The following is a 17,495-nucleotide window of genomic DNA, read 5'->3' as shown; positions in this document are numbered from 1 at the left end:
AAAAAAAGAAAAGAAAAAAAGAACCCAATTAAAGTCGGCATTGGTTTTAAAATTTTATTAATTTCTAATGCGAAATAAAATTAAAATAGGTTTGTTTGTCCATTTTTATCTTTTTTCTAATTTTTAATGTATATTTTATTTTTTATAATATTCAGCTGTCAATATAAAATATTATTATTTTTTTTTATATTAAATCGGATTAAACAAAAGACTTTAAATCAAAACAATAAATAAATATGAATTTACATATAAGCCAGGCTATTGATTTAATAGTATAAGTTTGGGCCTATGCCTTTTTTGCAGGGTCAGTAATTGGGCCTGAATTAAACGACCGTCGTTTAACAGCCCCAATACAAAAGAAACGGATAAAAGGGTAGTGTCGGCCCAGCGATTCTTACTTTTAAATCGTGTTTAGAAATTCAAAGAATCGTGTGTTTTACTACTACGATTTCTGAGAAGGCATAGGATGGAACTGTAGGATAAGGTACCGCAGACAAGTCTGTCTCTATATATATATATATATACACACATATATGCATCGAAATGAGTAGGAGTTGGTCGGCCATGGAGTTCGAGGTGAGAGTAGTAAGGGGAATTGAGAATTGCTTTGTGTCCCTACCTCTTCAGGTCATCCAAACCCTTCAGAGCGGTTACCTGCCTCCAATTCTTGCGGTGGAGCTCCGGTCAGGCGCTCGTCTCTGGCACGTGGCTTGGTGCGGCTCAGCCTCGTCCTCCCCGTCCTCGATTGAGGTACAGTGCTAAGGTTGCGAAAAATATAACTGGTTTTACTTGGGATATGATGTTTTCGTCGAGTGAAATTTTGGGTTGGATTTTTAGATTGCTCCTCAATATGCTGATTGCATTGGATTGGATGACCATACTTCGGTTATAATCCGGGTCGTTAGCAATTTACCGAAAGCTTCATTGGTGGCGGTCGAGCCGGCTACGGTGGATGATTGGGAGATTCTGGAGCTGAATTCGGAGATTGCTGAAAATGTTATCTTAGCTCAGGTGATGTCTTGAGTTTATACAATGCAATTTTAAGAGACTTAAGAGTGTTAGGTGTTGCTGTTGAGAAGTTCTGAATTGAGTTAGAGAATGTTAATGTTTATATCCAAAGATCACATTAATGTTTGAGGTTTGACTGTGTGCAGGTTGGAATTGCACATGAAGGAATGAGATTTCCATTGTGGTTGCACGGACAAACTGTCGTCACGTTTCTTGTCAAGTCAACTGTTCCCCAGAATCCAGTAGGTAACGGCGGACTTCTGGTTTCAGTATCATCCCTATGTCATCATAATCATTGCAGTTATTCTAATTTAGTCATTGAATACTTGCAACATATCTTCAGCGTACTGGAAATATTTGGTCCATGTTCCCCAAAGATTCTTGATGAATTTAACTTATCTTGTGCTGAATTTATGAGATTTTGATAAAGTTATTTGACCATGGGATTGTTTCCAGTCCAACTTGTGCCAGATACTCAAGTTGCAGTTGCTCCAAAAAGGCGGAACAATCCATCTTCGGAACAGGGTCGTACAATTCCTAAAGCACAGCTACGAGTCCAAGATTTAGACAGTAGATTCATTTATAAATGCCAGGAGAATGGTGTTGATATTGATGTGGTGTTCACTTCTGGTGTTTTCATCCATCCAGAAACAGCTGAAAATTTTTCTTTCAGCACTCACCAGTTTGTGACTATATCTCCAAGATTACTGCCGAAAAAGAGCATGAGAAAGATGCAAACTAAAAATACTGTAACTGATCAAGAAGCCAGCAAAGATGGTCTAAATATTAAGCAGGATGATCGTCATGTTGTTCCTATATTATTGTCCGAATTTGTGGCAAAAGGACACATTATGCTGTCTCAATCTCTTCGTTTCTATTTGGGAGCAAGGCTACACTCTTGTAAGTTGATTCTTGGAAGAGTTTAATGGAAGTCATGTACCGATTAATTTGAGCCATCTTTACTTCTAACATTACTTAATTGATATGTGTTTTTCCTAGTTGCCTTTGGCTGTGTCTATATTTCCTGCTCAAGTTACATTTGCAGTATTCAGTTGCCTGTTGTTTCTTCAGGGGTACATGTGCAAAGTTGCAACGTAACCGTGAAGAAGGACGTTCCTGCAGTGTCAATTTCACCTTACCATTTCAAGATTTATCAAAATGATGAGATGGTTGAGAATGGCCCTGAAGAAGTAAAGAACCAAGAGAATTTTAAAGGACAAGATGCACTTCAAAGAATCAACACAACTTCTGAAATGGGTATTAGCAATTGGTCTCTACATGATAAGCTAGCGGCAGCTCTCTCAAGTAGATCTTCCCCTGATGGGGTTGAAAACATTACTGAGACTGGAGTAAACCAGACTAAGGTTGGGCATCCAAATGGTTTACAATCTCTTTTACATGTGTGGTTTCAAGCTCAGTGTCATATCGATATCTCAAATTCTGCTGAGAACTTGAGTTCATTGGTTGTAGGAAGCAAGACATTGCTTCACTTAAAAGTCAAAATTGACCAATTGCCTAGATATGGGAAGGTTCTAGCATCAAGTAACAAATTGCCCCCAAACAAAAAGCTAGCTGAAAAACCATCAGTTGATGTCATTTATATTTTATCCTTCTCGGAAGAATCAATGCATGTTGAAGACATTGTTGTATACGATCTAGCATTTGAAAAGAGTACCATTGACAATTGTATTTCAGAAGAGTTAAACGAGAGGCTTGGAAAGCTGCAATTGGGTGATCTTTTATTCTCTCATGCAGCCAGTGAATCAATCCATGACAACTTCCTTAGCGCTGGAGTTTCTTCATTGGATTGGATGGGTACAGCACAGTCTGATGTAAATTACAGTAGGTATTTTCTATCTTTTCTTTGTTTTTAAATTCTATGACTGATAAGCCTTTTCTTTTCTTTATAGAGCTAAACATGAAATTTCAGTGATGAGCAACTCCTTGTTGCTGACTGGTGTTCTTAATACCCTATAAGGCTTCAGGGGCGTGCTATCCTTAAAAAAAGATCTTCTCGGAAAAAGTATTTAAGTTAGCACTTGTAGTTAGGATCACTCTAGATTGAAGTATACCAGCTGATGGATATGAAAATTTCCCATTCCAATTTCAGCATTTCAGGACTAACAGTTTATATTTATGTTTTCCATCCTGAGTTCTTGTCAGTATAACACTAGTAAAATATTGCCATTTAGTTAATTTTTCTCCTAAACTGATACTTGGCCTGCAGGATTAACAGCTTTACTGGCCCCTTCTTCTGGAATTTTGTTCAGCAACTACAATCTTCCATTGCCTGGACATATCCTTATCTGTGGACCTTCAGTAAGTCCCGTCTAAACCAGATTATGCATCTGCTATTTAACTTGTCCTTGCCTTTTTTGTGCTACTTGTTGTAGGGAGTTATGAAGAATTTGAGCAATTAGTATATCCTAATCAGTTTGAAGCCTTAGCATATTTTTCGAAAAATGAAATCAAAATGTGATAGCATTATCTGATATTACTATATGAGTATTCTGTTCTGAATAGGGTTCTGGAAAAACGTTATTGGCCAAAGTCTCTGCCAAGTCCATTGAAGGATGTAAAGATATACTGGCTCATATGTAAGATTTTTTTCTTGTTTGAGAATCCCAGTTATAGTTGTATACCATGGCACAACTATGCATGAAATATCACAATTTTTTCTTGTTCATGGCTCCCTTAGTTTGCGAGTGATTACTTAGTTGATGATGCTATCCTCCTGCAGAGTTTTCATATCTTGCTCTAGGCTCACTTTGGAGAAGCCTTCAAGTATCCGTCAAACCCTTTCTGTTCGTATTTCTGAAGCTTTAGATCATGCTCCATCCATTGTTATCTTGGATGATCTTGATAGTCTCATTGCACCATCCTCGGATTTGGAGGGGTCTCAACTTTCATCATCTTCTACTGCACTTGTTGAGTTTCTTGCTGATATTTTAGATGAATATGGGGTAAATTTCTGCCTGTTTTTGTTTCATCTTTGTGAGATTGTGATGGTGATATCTCCTGTGGGACAAACATTTGTCGCTGAATGAATGATTAAAGAAAGCTTAACTGTTTCATTTAACAAATGTTACGAGAAGGTTATTCACTTTTATCCTCTTTGTGTCGATGTTGGATCTGCGTGCGCTTAAATCTATGTCTGATCTTTCCAATCTTTATGAATTTTCAATCTGTTGGCAATTGCTTTCCAGAACATATTCAGTAAATTTTTTGATCACTTTCTCCTTAAGTTCTTTATATACAATTTTTATCTTTTTAACAAGGTGAAATTATTTTTCCATTTTTAAAAAGGGTTTCTTTTATTATGTGTTGGTTCCCACAGGAAAATAGAAGGAATTTGTGTGGAATCGGTCCGATAGCATTCATAGCTACATCACAATCCTTGAATAGTTTTCCCACTACCTTGAGTTCTTCTGGTTAGTATCCCTTCCTCTCTCCATTGAAATGCATCACTTATTGTACTCTGTTTAGATGACCTGACCCTAAACCCTATAACCTATAAATTATATGAATGCAGGAAGATTTGATTTTCATGTGAATCTTCCGGCACCTGCTGCAGCAGAACGTTCTGCCATATTGAGGCAAGAGATTCAGAAGCGATCACTGCAGTGTTCTGATGATCTGCTGTTAGATATAGCATCGAAATGTGATGGTTATGATGCTTATGATCTGGTATGTTAATGAAGCAATTCGGTAGATTGCCTACTAGATTTAACTCATATTTGGCTATTTATGTGTTTTGGGTCTCAATTTGACATCTAATTCGACCTAGTTTGTGTGTGTGCAATCATTCTACCTTAGGAAATACTGACCGACAGATCAGTGCACGCTGCCATTGGTCGCTCATTATCACTGTCTAGCAAGTCTGACTCTGGGGAAAATGAGGATCTAACTTTGGTAAGGGAAGACTTTCTGCAAGCAATGCAGAATTTCCTCCCTGTGGCAATGCGTGACATTACTAAACCAGTTACAGAAGATGGTCGCTCTGGTTGGGAGGATGTTGGAGGTCTTACTGACATTCAAAATTCTATTAAGGAGGTAAGTTTCTTGTACTGGTGGTCCGGAACAGTTCAGTTATGATTTTCTTTGTGAATTTACAGTGCATTAATAGTTAAAGGGTTGTGTTTTTCTGTCATTCATGTTTTTACTTGAAAAAGGTTTAAGGTTTGATCTTGTGTTCTTCTCGTATATTTTGTAAAAAAAAATTTATCATGCCTGTGGAACTTTAACTGGATTAATCTTTTGTCTGATATGTTACACATGAACTGGAGGGAAGAAAAATTGACTTTTTGCATGAATGCTTGCTTGCAAGGGAGTGTTAAGTTGAAGATTTTGCTAACATTATTGGAGTATATGCTGTGTTTTTAGAGAATTAATACTTACAAACCACTGATAAGTTCTGGTGGCTCTGTGCAATTAAATTGGTAATCCGCAGAAAATCATGCTGATGTTGTTCCGTAGTAAAATGAACAGAGTTTATTATTCACCATTTTTAGTTCATACTGGATACTTGCTTTTGGACATTCTGACTAGGTTTTGTTATGTTTAGGCATTAATTTTACATTGAATTTATTGCATATTAATTGTTTTCTGCCGTGACTTTTGGTGGCAGATGATTGAGTTGCCTTCGAAATTTCCTAACATCTTTGCTCAAGCTCCACTGAGATTGCGTTCCAACATTCTCTTATATGGACCCCCTGGTTGTGGAAAAACACATATTGTGGGTGCTGCTGCTGCAGCCTGTTCATTGCGCTTCATCTCTGTGAAAGGCCCTGAGTTACTTAATAAATATATCGGTGCTTCTGAACAAGCTGTAAGATACTATTTACTTGTATAGTTTTCATTCAAATATTTTATGATGCTTTGTTATTTGTTTTTCCTAGTGTTGTACTCTTGTCACTACTACTCACCAAGTGACAAGAAGTTCCCAATTTTTCATTATGGTTTCCAACACAAGCTTAATCGCCCTTGAGGTGTGTGCTCTATTGCATGTGTCCTTTGGACATTGTGAATGTTTAGAAATCATTCTGGGCTCGATACAGGATCCATAAAACTGAACATGGAATATAATACTTCCCTGTACTCAAAGTGAATTGTCTAAGTGCTCTTCTTTCTCTCATTGTCTATCTCGTAATAATTCGATTCTCAATTCAAGCTAGCTCCTACAAGGGAAGTCTGTATACTTATTTTCGTACTGTGGTGAGAATTGTTATCATTAGACGATAGTATATAACAAGCATCTTTTAAACACCTCTGAAATATGACAATTGATTCTGGATTGAGACTTGTCTTATTTCAGTGGTTGGATAGACATCTCTATAAACGTTGTGTATTTATGATTGCCTGCTTACGAGTAGTGGGGAATTGTGCACATCACATTGTATACAGTCAATTATCTTATTTAAATGAGCCAATGCAGGTTCGGGATATTTTCTTGAAAGCTACGGCAGCAGCTCCATGCCTTCTGTTTTTCGATGAATTTGATTCTATTGCTCCAAAGAGAGGGCACGATAATACTGGTGTGACAGATAGAGTTGTCAATCAAGTTAGTTCTTTTCTAAGCTGCTTCTTCCCATAGTGTTCTTATTCTCATCTTCAGTAGCTTTCAGTCTTTATTGCTTACACCTTCATATTTCTACCAGTTTTTGACAGAATTAGACGGTGTTGAAGTCTTAACTGGTGTATTCGTTTTTGCTGCTACAAGGTAGGCTGCTTCTTATATCAGAGTCCGAATTAGAGATATTATTTTCCTTATAAGTTTCTAACACGTGGCCCATTTGAAAATTGAATAGTCGTCCAGATTTGCTTGATGCTGCACTTTTACGGCCTGGTAGGCTGGACAAACTTTTGTTTTGTGATTTTCCATCACAGCAGGAGAGACTGGAGATTCTAAACGTCCTTTCAAGAAAGGTCAGCACCTTAATTTGTTATACACTATAATTTTAATCATCCTTGGACCCGAGTTTTCACAACACAGTTGTTTCCACTTCAGTTGCCAATGGCCAGTGATGTCGACATGGAAGGAATTGCATGTTCAACTGAAGGATTCAGCGGTGCAGATCTTCAAGCTTTACTTTCTGATGCACAGCTTGAAGCTGTCCACCAGCTTTTGGATGGCAAAGACAGCAGCAGCACTGGACAGAAGCCTTTGATCAGCAATGCAGTTTTGGAGACCATTGCTTCCAACGCCAAACCATCAGTTTCAGAAGCTGAGAAGCGAAGATTGTATGATATCTACAACCAATTTCTCGATTCAAAGCGATCTTTGTCGGCTAAGGTCTCCTCTCTCTGCCCACCTCTCTCTATTGACACTTGCACACATTTTTATGTTATATCTTATCATATGTGTTGGCAGCTTGTTTAATATAATATTCTGTATTTGGTGCAGTCGAGAGACGTTAAAGGCAAAAGGGCAACCCTTGCTTAACTACTCATGTCTGATATACATACAGGTGTGCTATCTCAGCCACCATCAGCTACACTCAAACTATCTCTAATTGTTTAAACAAGCAGTGTATCTTCGGGCAATGTAGTTTCAAGCTGATTGTGCATGTTCTATTGCCCCCCAATCTCATATTTAGCTTTTGAAATAGCACGGTGATTCATGAGTTGGAAGCATTTACATACTGAAGTTAATCACATTGTTTCTTTGGTGATGTAGGAACATTGTGATAGTTTTGTAACAGAGGATTCTATGTTGCATAAAGATTATATATTTCCATACAGTATGGCCTCACTTTGTATACCTCACATCTCAACAGTCGTATATCGACACTTTTCATCTCTTACATGTGTTGTCAACTGTGAGCACTTACAGTCAAGTTGCATCATAATTTCATGGCAAGAGGCATTTAATTCATATCATGACAAGAGGAAACCTTCCTTGGATTTTCAATCATAAATTCACTTGTGAAAGATACAGCCATCTTCAAATTCTGTCGGTTGATTGGTTGACTCATATCTCTTCAAAGTCTTTGCAGGAAATTGATGAAATGAGAACCACAATATGATTAGCACATCCATGGACCACATGTAAGAAAGTTGAAGATTACAGAGCTACGAAAAGGAATTCTATATACATTTTTAATTTAATTACCCTGAACTAGGATTAGTATCAAAACCATGTTCTGTATCATCTGTACTCTGATTTAATTTACTATCTTAAGCATATTTTAATGAGATCCATTGCAGGAACAGGGAAGACACTTTTTAGCTGCAATCTATTCAAAGAAAGCACCAGCCTTGCCAGATGTACAGATTCAGAATAATACCGTTGACTTTGTAAGATCAGACAATCATGGAGGACTTTAAAAAGTCTTAATTTATTATTGATTTTTTTATTTCGAAACCATGGGTCAAGTTGCCTGAAGACGCTTTCCATATCTATTCCCTTTCTAAGAAACTCTGTTCTTCATAGAGCCATTGTTTTTAACAGCTTAGCTCATCCGATTTTGCAGGCAGTAACAATGGCGGGAACAGAAGATCCTGTGTCCGTTCGTATTGATGGCATACTTCGTGGCATGCCTTCATCGCCCTTCACACCTTCAATCTTTAGAATTGATGATTACATGAATAGAGTTAATGAGAATATGCATGCCCCGAAATTAGTGTCGATTGGACCTCTTCATCATGGAAAACGCGAACTCCAAAAGATGGAGCAGCACAAATATAGGTACGTTCTAATTATTGTTGGAATTGATGTATTTTCTGTATGTATCTTTTTAAAATTAATTTGGACCATCATTCATTAGTAACCTGTATTGGTTTTCAAAGCAAGGTACCTAAAGTTGTTGCTTGAACGGAAAAATGAGTCTAGCGTTCACAAGTATGTTACCGTGATGCGATCACTACAAGAACAAGCGCGCAGATGCTATGCCGATCCTGTTGATCTTGAATCAGATTCATTTGTGGAAATGCTGCTTCTCGATAGCTTCTTCATCGTGGAGTTGACAAGGAAATACAGATTCCCATGGATAAGGGAAACCGACGATCCCATTTTTAAACATGATTACTATATTGTGGAGCTGATTTGTGATCTTATGCTCATCGAAAATCAGGTCCCTTTCTTCGTTCTCAATCATCTCTTTCACATGACAAAGTCTGACGATCTGGAGGACGATCTTATACCTCAAATCCAACTTCTTTTCGGAGAAAGGTACCTATGGCACCCGGGCGGTGATGTGGTAAGAACACCAGTGAAGAATGTGGATCACCTGCTCGACCTAATGTACAAGACATGGTGTTCTTCATTTTCTGAGATGTTCGTGGGGCCGAGGAATCTTACAGGTCTTGACATAAGATGTGCTACTGAACTACAAGAAGCTGGAATCGAGTTTGAGGAGGGCCAGTCGGGTAAGATTTTGGACATTAAGTTCGACAAAGGGGTCCTTAAAATTCCAAGCTTTATTGTTTCGGATGGCATGGAGCCGGTCCTTAGGAATCTAATTTTGTACGAGCACTTGTTCAATGACAGTGCGCATCCGCAGTATGTCACGGATTATGCCTTCTTCTTACAGTGTCTTATCAATTCCCCAAAGGATGTCGAGATCTTGCGCCTCCGAGGAATTATGACCAATTTGCTCGGAAATGACATGGTGCATCAGATGTTCAGACGTTTGGGCAGGAACACGTTCGTGTCGAAGGTTTTCTGCTATGGCGATGTATTTGAGAAAGTGAATATACATTGTGGGCTTCACCGGAACGTCTTGATGGCGAATTTAAGGCGCAACTATTTCAACAGTCCTTGGGCGTATATATCCTTTGGAGCTGCCGCCGTCTTGCTTATTCTTACCTTCATACAGACCATGTTTTCGGGCCTTTCCTATGCGGTAAGTCGTAAGTGAAGAAACTCGTATTTTTCGGACATCCATTGTTGCGAAGCTTTGTGTGTATGAGTACGAAGTGTGCATATAGAGCTGTTAAATGAATCAGATAGCTTGCAAGCTAAGTTCGATACGGCTCGTTAACCGCTCTGACTCGACGATTATGGAGTTCATGGAGTATTGATCAAAGAGTGTGTACACACTCTGCAAGAAATAATATGGACGAAAATAATTGTTAATCCAGTTCGATTATATGCTAAATTGTTACAAGAGATGATCTAGCAAAATTTCTCAAGGAATCTTTTTCACCATCTTTTGTTCACACGCATGGAGGACCAAGTCATATTTTTAATATGGGCTTGGATAAATAATTTGTATATGGGCTTTCTTTGATTTTGATTCCGGATTTACGAACACAACTCGAGCTTAAAATTGAGCTAAATTTAAACCATCATTTTAGTTTGAATTCCAAATAAATCATGTTAAATCAGTATCAATTCGCAGCCGTTATTCGCAAATCTGCACTGGATAAACCTTCGGCTGAACCTAATAACTTACAAATTAGGCCCGACAAAGTAAATTACATTAGGCGAACCTTAGATCCGACAAGACAAATTACACTAGACGAACCATATGTAGCAGATGAATTTGAATGTGTCCCATAACCTTACTATCACAAGTTCACTATAAGGACCTCGGACGTCAAGCTTGAAGATACTAATATTAAGAATCTACACATTAACCTCTCTTAGCTATTGTACTTAAAAAAAAAAGAGTCAATGCTGACCAACTTGCGTAATTCAGCTGTAATTTCGATGTGGGACTAAATCATCAATCCCTGTTGATTTTTCGGCTTCTAATGAAGAAAAGCACCTTCGTAACATTCTACGAGATAACTTCCAAAAATAAAACTCCCCAAATATATATATATATATATATATACACATGCATACATACATATACATTCAGCACAACTCTATAATCTTGCAATGGACCTAATTGCAAGTACCAAAATTTCCACGTACATATACATATGATCATCATCATTTTCCCAATCTCATATTAATGCATGATATGTTTTCAGTCAGCCCTAACGATCTCCACAGAATGTTCGAGAAACTGGATAAGCGCGGCGACGGCCGGGTGGCCGTCGGGCAGCTCCACGATCTGCTCCGACAGATCGGAATCGACGCGCCGCCCCCGGAGGATATCGAGAGATTTGTCGGCGCATCGACCCTCGACTACTTCGATTTCGTGTTCTTCTACCACGCATTAACATCGGTCGAGTCCGCGACGCGGGAACAAGACGCGCGCGACGACGACGATCTTGTCGAGGCGTTCAAATTGTTCGATTTAAACGGCGACGGATTTATATCGAGCGATGAGCTACAAAACGTGTTGTCGAGATTGGGCCTTTGGGACGCCGCGACCGGACCCGATTGCGGCGACATGATCCGCGCCTACGATCAAAATTCCGATGGGTTTTTGGATTTTTGCGAGTTCGAGAAAATGATGACGATGCCTATCGACCGTTGATCGATCAATTTGTACTGTTTCGGTGGTCTAATTCTGTGCTTATTTTGTATTTACAGAGGGAATCGGCTTAGAATTGGACGAGAGAGGGAGTATTTAGATTATCAATTTTGTCATATTATTTTTTTGTGATTGTATTTTGATCTTGTAAGTTGCAATAATTTGCTATTTTGGTCATATGAATTCACGTGATTCTCACGTGAAATATTATTAATCCGTGGCTAAAATAGGAATTTTTTGTTACTTAGATGAACAAAATACTATTATACATGAAATAATTTAACAAAATTGATAATCAATTATATATAAATTAAAGAAAACTAATTTTACATATATATATATATATATGTGAATGTGAATGTACATTTGTTTGTGTTATGTTAATAGTAGAATTGTTTTTACAATATATTGTTACGACAATTGATGGATTTTTTTACTTTCGTGCAAATATATATATATATTAATGTTACGGAAATTCCAGGAAATCAAAACGAGACAACAAAGACAAAAGAACACAAGAATTTGGTAATCCAGTTCGATCACGATGATCTACGTTTGGGGGCGCTGCCAAGCCAGAAATTTTACTACGCAGGCACATATTAAAGTGAGAATACATGATATTTATATCATAAGCCTTGACAATAATATCCAAATCATATCTCTAAAATCTAAACTATAATATCCAAATCATATCCCTACATTTTAGAATATAATTAGGCTTCATATCCCAACAATTAATAATATGAAATTTTGCGGTCATTATTCGAATAGTGCGTTCTGAGTAAATTTTCGATAGAATCCAATAACTTGCAAATTAGATTTCATAAAACAAGTTAAACTAGGCGAACTGCCGGGATAACAAATATTTAATAGGTTTGAATTATTGTAATAATTTATTTTTAAAATATATTGTTAAATTCCGGAGGATAAAATAGATTTATTGACCTATATATATATTGAATCAATATAGTATTCAGTATATATTATATACAATTATAGCATATTTATGATATAACATATGTTATATTAGCATATAATATTCTTATAGCTGATTACTTTTATATGATAAGCTTACTCGATCAAATCAATATGCTGATTTGATCCGCACCTTATCTGTTATTTTTTAGGATTATATTTTTATATTTTGATTTTGATCTAAACACTAATTAAATATAAAATTTTATGATCTAAAATATTTTTATAAATAATTATATAATATTGATGTAATTAAATTTGAAAAAAATATATAAAATCAAAGAAAACAAACGCCCTATATATAAAAATAATAATAAGTATTGCAACGGAGACTTATATGTATGAATATATGAAAGGTGGCGGGAATGATTCGTTACTTATAGAGGAAAAGTGAGGCAGCCACACGAGAGTCTGTTTATTTAATTATTTTTTTATTAGATTTTCTATTATTAAATTTGTTGATTTTAGTTAGAAAAGGAAAAAAATAAAGTTTAACAGGTACGAGGTGCATTTTCGAGGTAATTTACAAGAGCAGCTATTCTTGAAACTTCTGGACACAGCTTTACAGGTTCTGAATCTTTTTTGGATAATCGTCTTTGTTGTATTAATTGGTTGACCATATTCGGTCCAATAATAAGGTTTCAGGGGTTGTTTAATTTGTGTTTTAGATTAAAATTATTTTTTAATTAAATATTATTTTGTAAAATAAAAATAAAATACTTTGAAAATTATAAAAAAAAAATAATAATACTCTAGTATTATAATGGATTGTATAGTAAAGGACGAAAATACCCCTACTAGTATTGTGTAATATAAAAGTAATGATATTTGTGTAATATAGTGTAAGTTAGAAGGGTATTTATTATGTTAGGTAGGTAGTACAATTACTAAATTAGGAAACGGTAACCTTGTTTTGGGACGGACGAAAATGGAAAATAACAACCTTTCAAATGGAACAGAAAGAGTATTTTAATTGTAGTATATAAATAGAGTATTTTTTAAATAATTATTTTATAATCTACAAACCAAAATAAAAATATTTATAGTTTATGAGCGGACAAATTGAATAATAATAATAATAATAAGTAATTTGAAATCGAAACAAAACAAGTATTATTTTTTAAAAAATTCCTTTTGTTCGTTATAATCATATCAAATTGTGTATTAAATTTATGCACAATTCAACAAGTCTATCCATTTTAACAAATAAAACTAGTTTATCATTATTTTTTTACTTATTGCATTTACATTTATCAATTTTTTAATAATTTTCTTATAATATTTCATACTTGACTTTCTTTATTTTTATATTAAAATATTATTTTTTAAAATTTATGTGCCTAAATAAAATGGCATAATTTAGCCATATGAAAGGAATATATATTAGCACAGTAATATATATTTTTTTCCGTCTAACAAACTTATGTAAGTCTATTCAAACAAACACAAATATTAAAAAATAATAGTATTTTAATACTAAAATAAAATAAGTAAAAAATAAAAATAAAGAATATCATGAAAGAAATTATTAAAAAATTGGCTTATATCATGTACTACTTGTCGTTATATAATACTCCTTCCGTCTCATAACAAAATATCTATTTTTTTCATTTTTGTCCGTCCCATAACAAAGTATCTATTTCATTTTTTTTTAAGTAACTGTACTATCTACCTAACATTATAAATATTTTTACAACTTACAATATATTACACAAATGTCATTACATTTATATCACACACTAATAAAGTTATTTTAGCCATTTCTACTTTATTCCTACTATATTCCAATATAATACTAATGTTTTTAAAACTACGTATAAAAAACAACAAATGAATATCTAGTTATGAGACGGAGGAAGTATATTAAATATTGTTGTTATATAATATATTAAATTCATCAAAGTAACTAGTTATCTTGTGTGGTTTATACTTCTTAAAAATGAAATTTGTTACTTTGTATAACTAACAACCGAAAATGATAAAATAAATTTATCTTTCGAAAAGAGTAAAGAGAGCATAAATAGTGTGAGATTCCTCCTCATGTGAAGTGGATAGAGACAAAGTCGATGAAAGTTCGACGAAATTTCCGAATCCAATATATATATAGTAATAAATAAATAAATAAATAATACTCCTCCGTATGGTATCAATGATCAAACCAAACAAAACATTAATCCCTACCGACCTTCTTGATTGCTTTTATTTATCAAAATTGCATCTCATCTAAAAAAACAACGTACCACTCGACAGACAAATCTTAATGTATAAATTTGCCTTCAGATCTTCCACGAAGCTTCCTGCAGCCTGCGAGCTCGATCGACCATATAATAATGTCGCGAGAGCCAACCCGAAGAGGTAGCTAGCTAGCTTTGAGCTCCAAATGGCAACGGCCAGAGCTCGATCGATAACTTGACGGGATTGGTGTCTGCCACTCACTTTTTTCGTCCTAACAACTTCCGCGACTCACACAAGATATCATATCAAATAACTTTTTACTATTCTCAAATATTTAAAAATTTCACTTCTTTCAAAATTTTTATCTAAACAAAATATAAGTTTGTTTGGTTATTTGAATTTTTTAATTTGAATTTAAATACATTTTAATAGTTTTATATTTTATATAAAAAAACATAATACTCCCACCGTCCCCTACCATGCCCCACCTACATGCCGTTGTCACTTTTTTAAAAATAATTCATACACTTTAATCTTATTTTAAAAATTTTAATTTTTTTTTATTTTAATTAAACTAATTAATAACTTTAATATATAATTATTTATATTATAAAATAATTATTTTCACCGATACATTTTTAATTGACAGAGAAAGTAGTATATTTTTATCAAAAAGTATCGTAACATTCTAACATAAAATATTATTTTTTATATTAGTGACACAATTTTATGTACCCACATAAAAGAAAAATTCAAATCAAAACACTTAACAAACAAAGCCTAACCCTCTATAAATTAAATGCTAGTATTTTTTGTTTGAAACAAACAAACCATATTATTAAAGATATTTTTTTCTAGACCCGTAACTAATGGTATAATGGTGTGGAACTAGACCCGTGATCAAGAGGTCATTTGTTATATTTTTTTTCCTATTCAAATTATTGCATCAAATGTATATTTTCAATTAAAAACATCTATTAGTATACCCAAAATACCAAAATCATGTCATAAAAAAATAAATAAAATACCAAAATCACTTTCCAAACACATACCCACCCACAAATAATGCACTGATATTGTATTGTACACCCAATTATTGCGACATGACGACAACAGATTTCCGTGCTCACATGTCTTCCTCTTAAATGAATCCTTCCCAAAATCACCTTGATGCAGACATATATATATATATATATAAATCACCTTGATGCAGACATATATATATATATATATAAATCACATTCTGTTACATCCTTCTAATTCTAACAGTTCAATATCATGTAAAAAAGCATCATATAATTTCCAAACAATTCTCTTAGATTTGAGCATGCTCTCGTCCTCTATAATCCTAACCAAGAACTTATTAGTGTGTCTATACTTGAGCTTCGATTTGTCGTAAAATGGATGACCTTTAAAGAAATTAACCGAATCGAGCTAGCTCATAACAACCGTAAAAACAACAACATCAAGTCGATTTCCTAGAGAATATTCGAAAAGGATATCTATTTACCCTAAATCATACGTAAACATCCACAAATTGTTGCATACTTAGCAAGTTGGGTGTCAGCATCCTAAACAATGGTACAGTAAATCTTTTTACCACACATTTGAATCTAAGCCATATATGCAAAGCTACTTCAAAATTTTCCACTTACTATAAAACGTCACCTACGAGCATTTCATCCAGAAAAATTAGCACAATATCTAGCAGGGTAAGTTAATTATGAACTAAATCATGTCCTAGCCTCATGTTGACGTAATCCCATAATGCAACAGTGGTCCATTTTAAAGTCGACATGAACCACACACATGATCAACTGGGGAATGGAGACAAAAGTAACAAGTTCACAGAAGCTTCCACCGTCGATGTCAATGATTTAAATGAGTCGATATCAATGATTTAAATGAGCATCACACATATCTATAGAAAGCAATTTTGTGGATGAAATGATTAGCAAGAGCTTACATTGTTTCGCTTCTCTTCCAGGAAGCTTCCTGCAATGTCCACCTGTGTACATCAAGGAGATGTGTCAGCATTCGATTGGATTATAATTTTGTACGTGCAAGTACAATTAAGGAGAAAATCATAGATTAGCAAGAATGTTGGCTGCCTATATATAGGTGCTCGTATGGAAGACTAACCACCAAGAATGATCCATAAGCAACATACTTCGATGGTAGAAACTTCCTTCGGTTTTATGTACCCTTTTTTCCTGTTCCGAAAAAAATGTCTCCCCTCAGCACACTTCACCTGCACGCAATCTTCAACCAGTTAGACAAGAATGGCGATGGCCTCGTGAGCTTGGAAGAGCTCATGTGGCTTCTTGAGAAGATCGGCGTTTGTGCCACTCGAAATGAGCTCAAGCTCTTGATAGGCAAGGATACCCTCGACCCCCTCGACTTCCTGTTCTTCTATCAGACTCTGGTGATTGATGGAAACAATGGCAAATGTGAAATAGAAGAGAAAGATGGAATCTTGGAGGGGGATCTCAGAAAGGCTTTCCGGGTCTTCGACCTCAATGATGATGGATTCATTTCCAGTGAAGAACTCCAAGCGGCACTCTCCAAGTTGGGCCTGTGGGATGAATCCTGTGGGAGGGACTGCAAGAGTATGATTGGCATGTACGATGTCAATTCAGATGGACTGCTTGATTTCGAAGAGTTCAAGAATATGATGTCAGCTTGAACACTTGTTATAACTGCACTATGCTATGTTTTCCTATGTTTGTTGTTTCAGTAATATTCCCATGCAATTAAATAATAACTATGTTTTCAACTACCTTTTCGTCCTATTCTTCAAAATAACTAGCTCTAAGAAGCTTCGCATTCAAAACCAATTATTCGTATAAAGTATCACGTAAAAATACATATTATTAGTTCAAAAACATCACATTCAACACCCATGTTCATCACATCCAACACTTTTTATTAAATTTTTTGCTGCTCACTAAACACTAAATCACTTCT

General features: G+C 35.2%; 3 protein-coding genes across 7 annotated transcripts; all 3 read left to right on the top strand.

Annotated features, from left to right (window-relative positions):
- Nucleotides 1–543: 543 nt before the first annotated feature.
- On the top strand, nucleotides 544–8,305 carry LOC127257004 (peroxisome biogenesis protein 1). 4 transcript variants are annotated; one of them, XR_007839927.1, is made up of 19 exons: nucleotides 544–750; nucleotides 838–1,011; nucleotides 1,155–1,254; nucleotides 1,465–1,908; nucleotides 2,080–2,850; nucleotides 3,236–3,327; nucleotides 3,532–3,605; nucleotides 3,749–3,971; nucleotides 4,346–4,439; nucleotides 4,541–4,695; nucleotides 4,825–5,061; nucleotides 5,636–5,836; nucleotides 6,443–6,568; nucleotides 6,666–6,727; nucleotides 6,816–6,933; nucleotides 7,016–7,300; nucleotides 7,412–7,475; nucleotides 7,995–8,055; nucleotides 8,215–8,305. XR_007839927.1 is itself a non-coding variant. In XM_051283258.1 (17 exons), the coding sequence occupies exons 1-17, from the start codon at nucleotides 544–546 to the stop codon at nucleotides 7,448–7,450; spliced, it is 3,402 nt and encodes a 1,133-aa protein (XP_051139215.1). In that variant the 3' UTR covers nucleotides 7,451–7,746. The 4 variants fall into 4 exon arrangements, 2 of the variants coding, with proteins under 2 accessions (XP_051139215.1, XP_051139216.1); XR_007839928.1 differs by having other exon boundaries at nucleotides 8,004–8,055; nucleotides 8,215–8,299; XM_051283258.1 differs by lacking the exons at nucleotides 7,995–8,055; nucleotides 8,215–8,305 and having other exon boundaries at nucleotides 7,412–7,746.
- On the top strand, nucleotides 8,222–11,231 carry LOC127257005 (UPF0481 protein At3g47200-like). Of its 2 annotated transcripts, XM_051283260.1 has the most exons (4): nucleotides 8,222–8,304; nucleotides 8,481–8,695; nucleotides 8,801–9,851; nucleotides 10,930–11,231. In XM_051283260.1, exons 2-4 carry the CDS (start codon nucleotides 8,490–8,492, stop codon nucleotides 11,119–11,121), a joined length of 1,449 nt encoding a protein of 482 aa, XP_051139217.1. In that variant the 5' UTR covers nucleotides 8,222–8,304; nucleotides 8,481–8,489; the 3' UTR covers nucleotides 11,122–11,231. The 2 variants fall into 2 exon arrangements, with proteins under 2 accessions (XP_051139217.1, XP_051139218.1); XM_051283261.1 differs by lacking the exon at nucleotides 8,222–8,304 and having other exon boundaries at nucleotides 8,507–8,695; nucleotides 8,797–9,851.
- Nucleotides 11,232–16,658: 5,427 nt separating this feature from the next.
- On the top strand, nucleotides 16,659–17,307 carry LOC127257000 (probable calcium-binding protein CML44). The gene has a single exon (XM_051283250.1). The coding sequence runs from the start codon at nucleotides 16,756–16,758 to the stop codon at nucleotides 17,212–17,214; it is 459 nt and encodes a 152-aa protein (XP_051139207.1). The 5' UTR covers nucleotides 16,659–16,755; the 3' UTR covers nucleotides 17,215–17,307.
- Nucleotides 17,308–17,495: the final 188 nt, after the last annotated feature.

Source organism: Andrographis paniculata, unplaced genomic scaffold (assembly GCF_009805555.1).
Source record: "Andrographis paniculata isolate CXL003 unplaced genomic scaffold, ASM980555v1 Contig57END, whole genome shotgun sequence".
NCBI classification, from domain to species: Eukaryota; Viridiplantae; Streptophyta; class Magnoliopsida; order Lamiales; family Acanthaceae; genus Andrographis; species Andrographis paniculata.
This window is presented reverse-complemented; position numbering and strand designations above follow the sequence as displayed.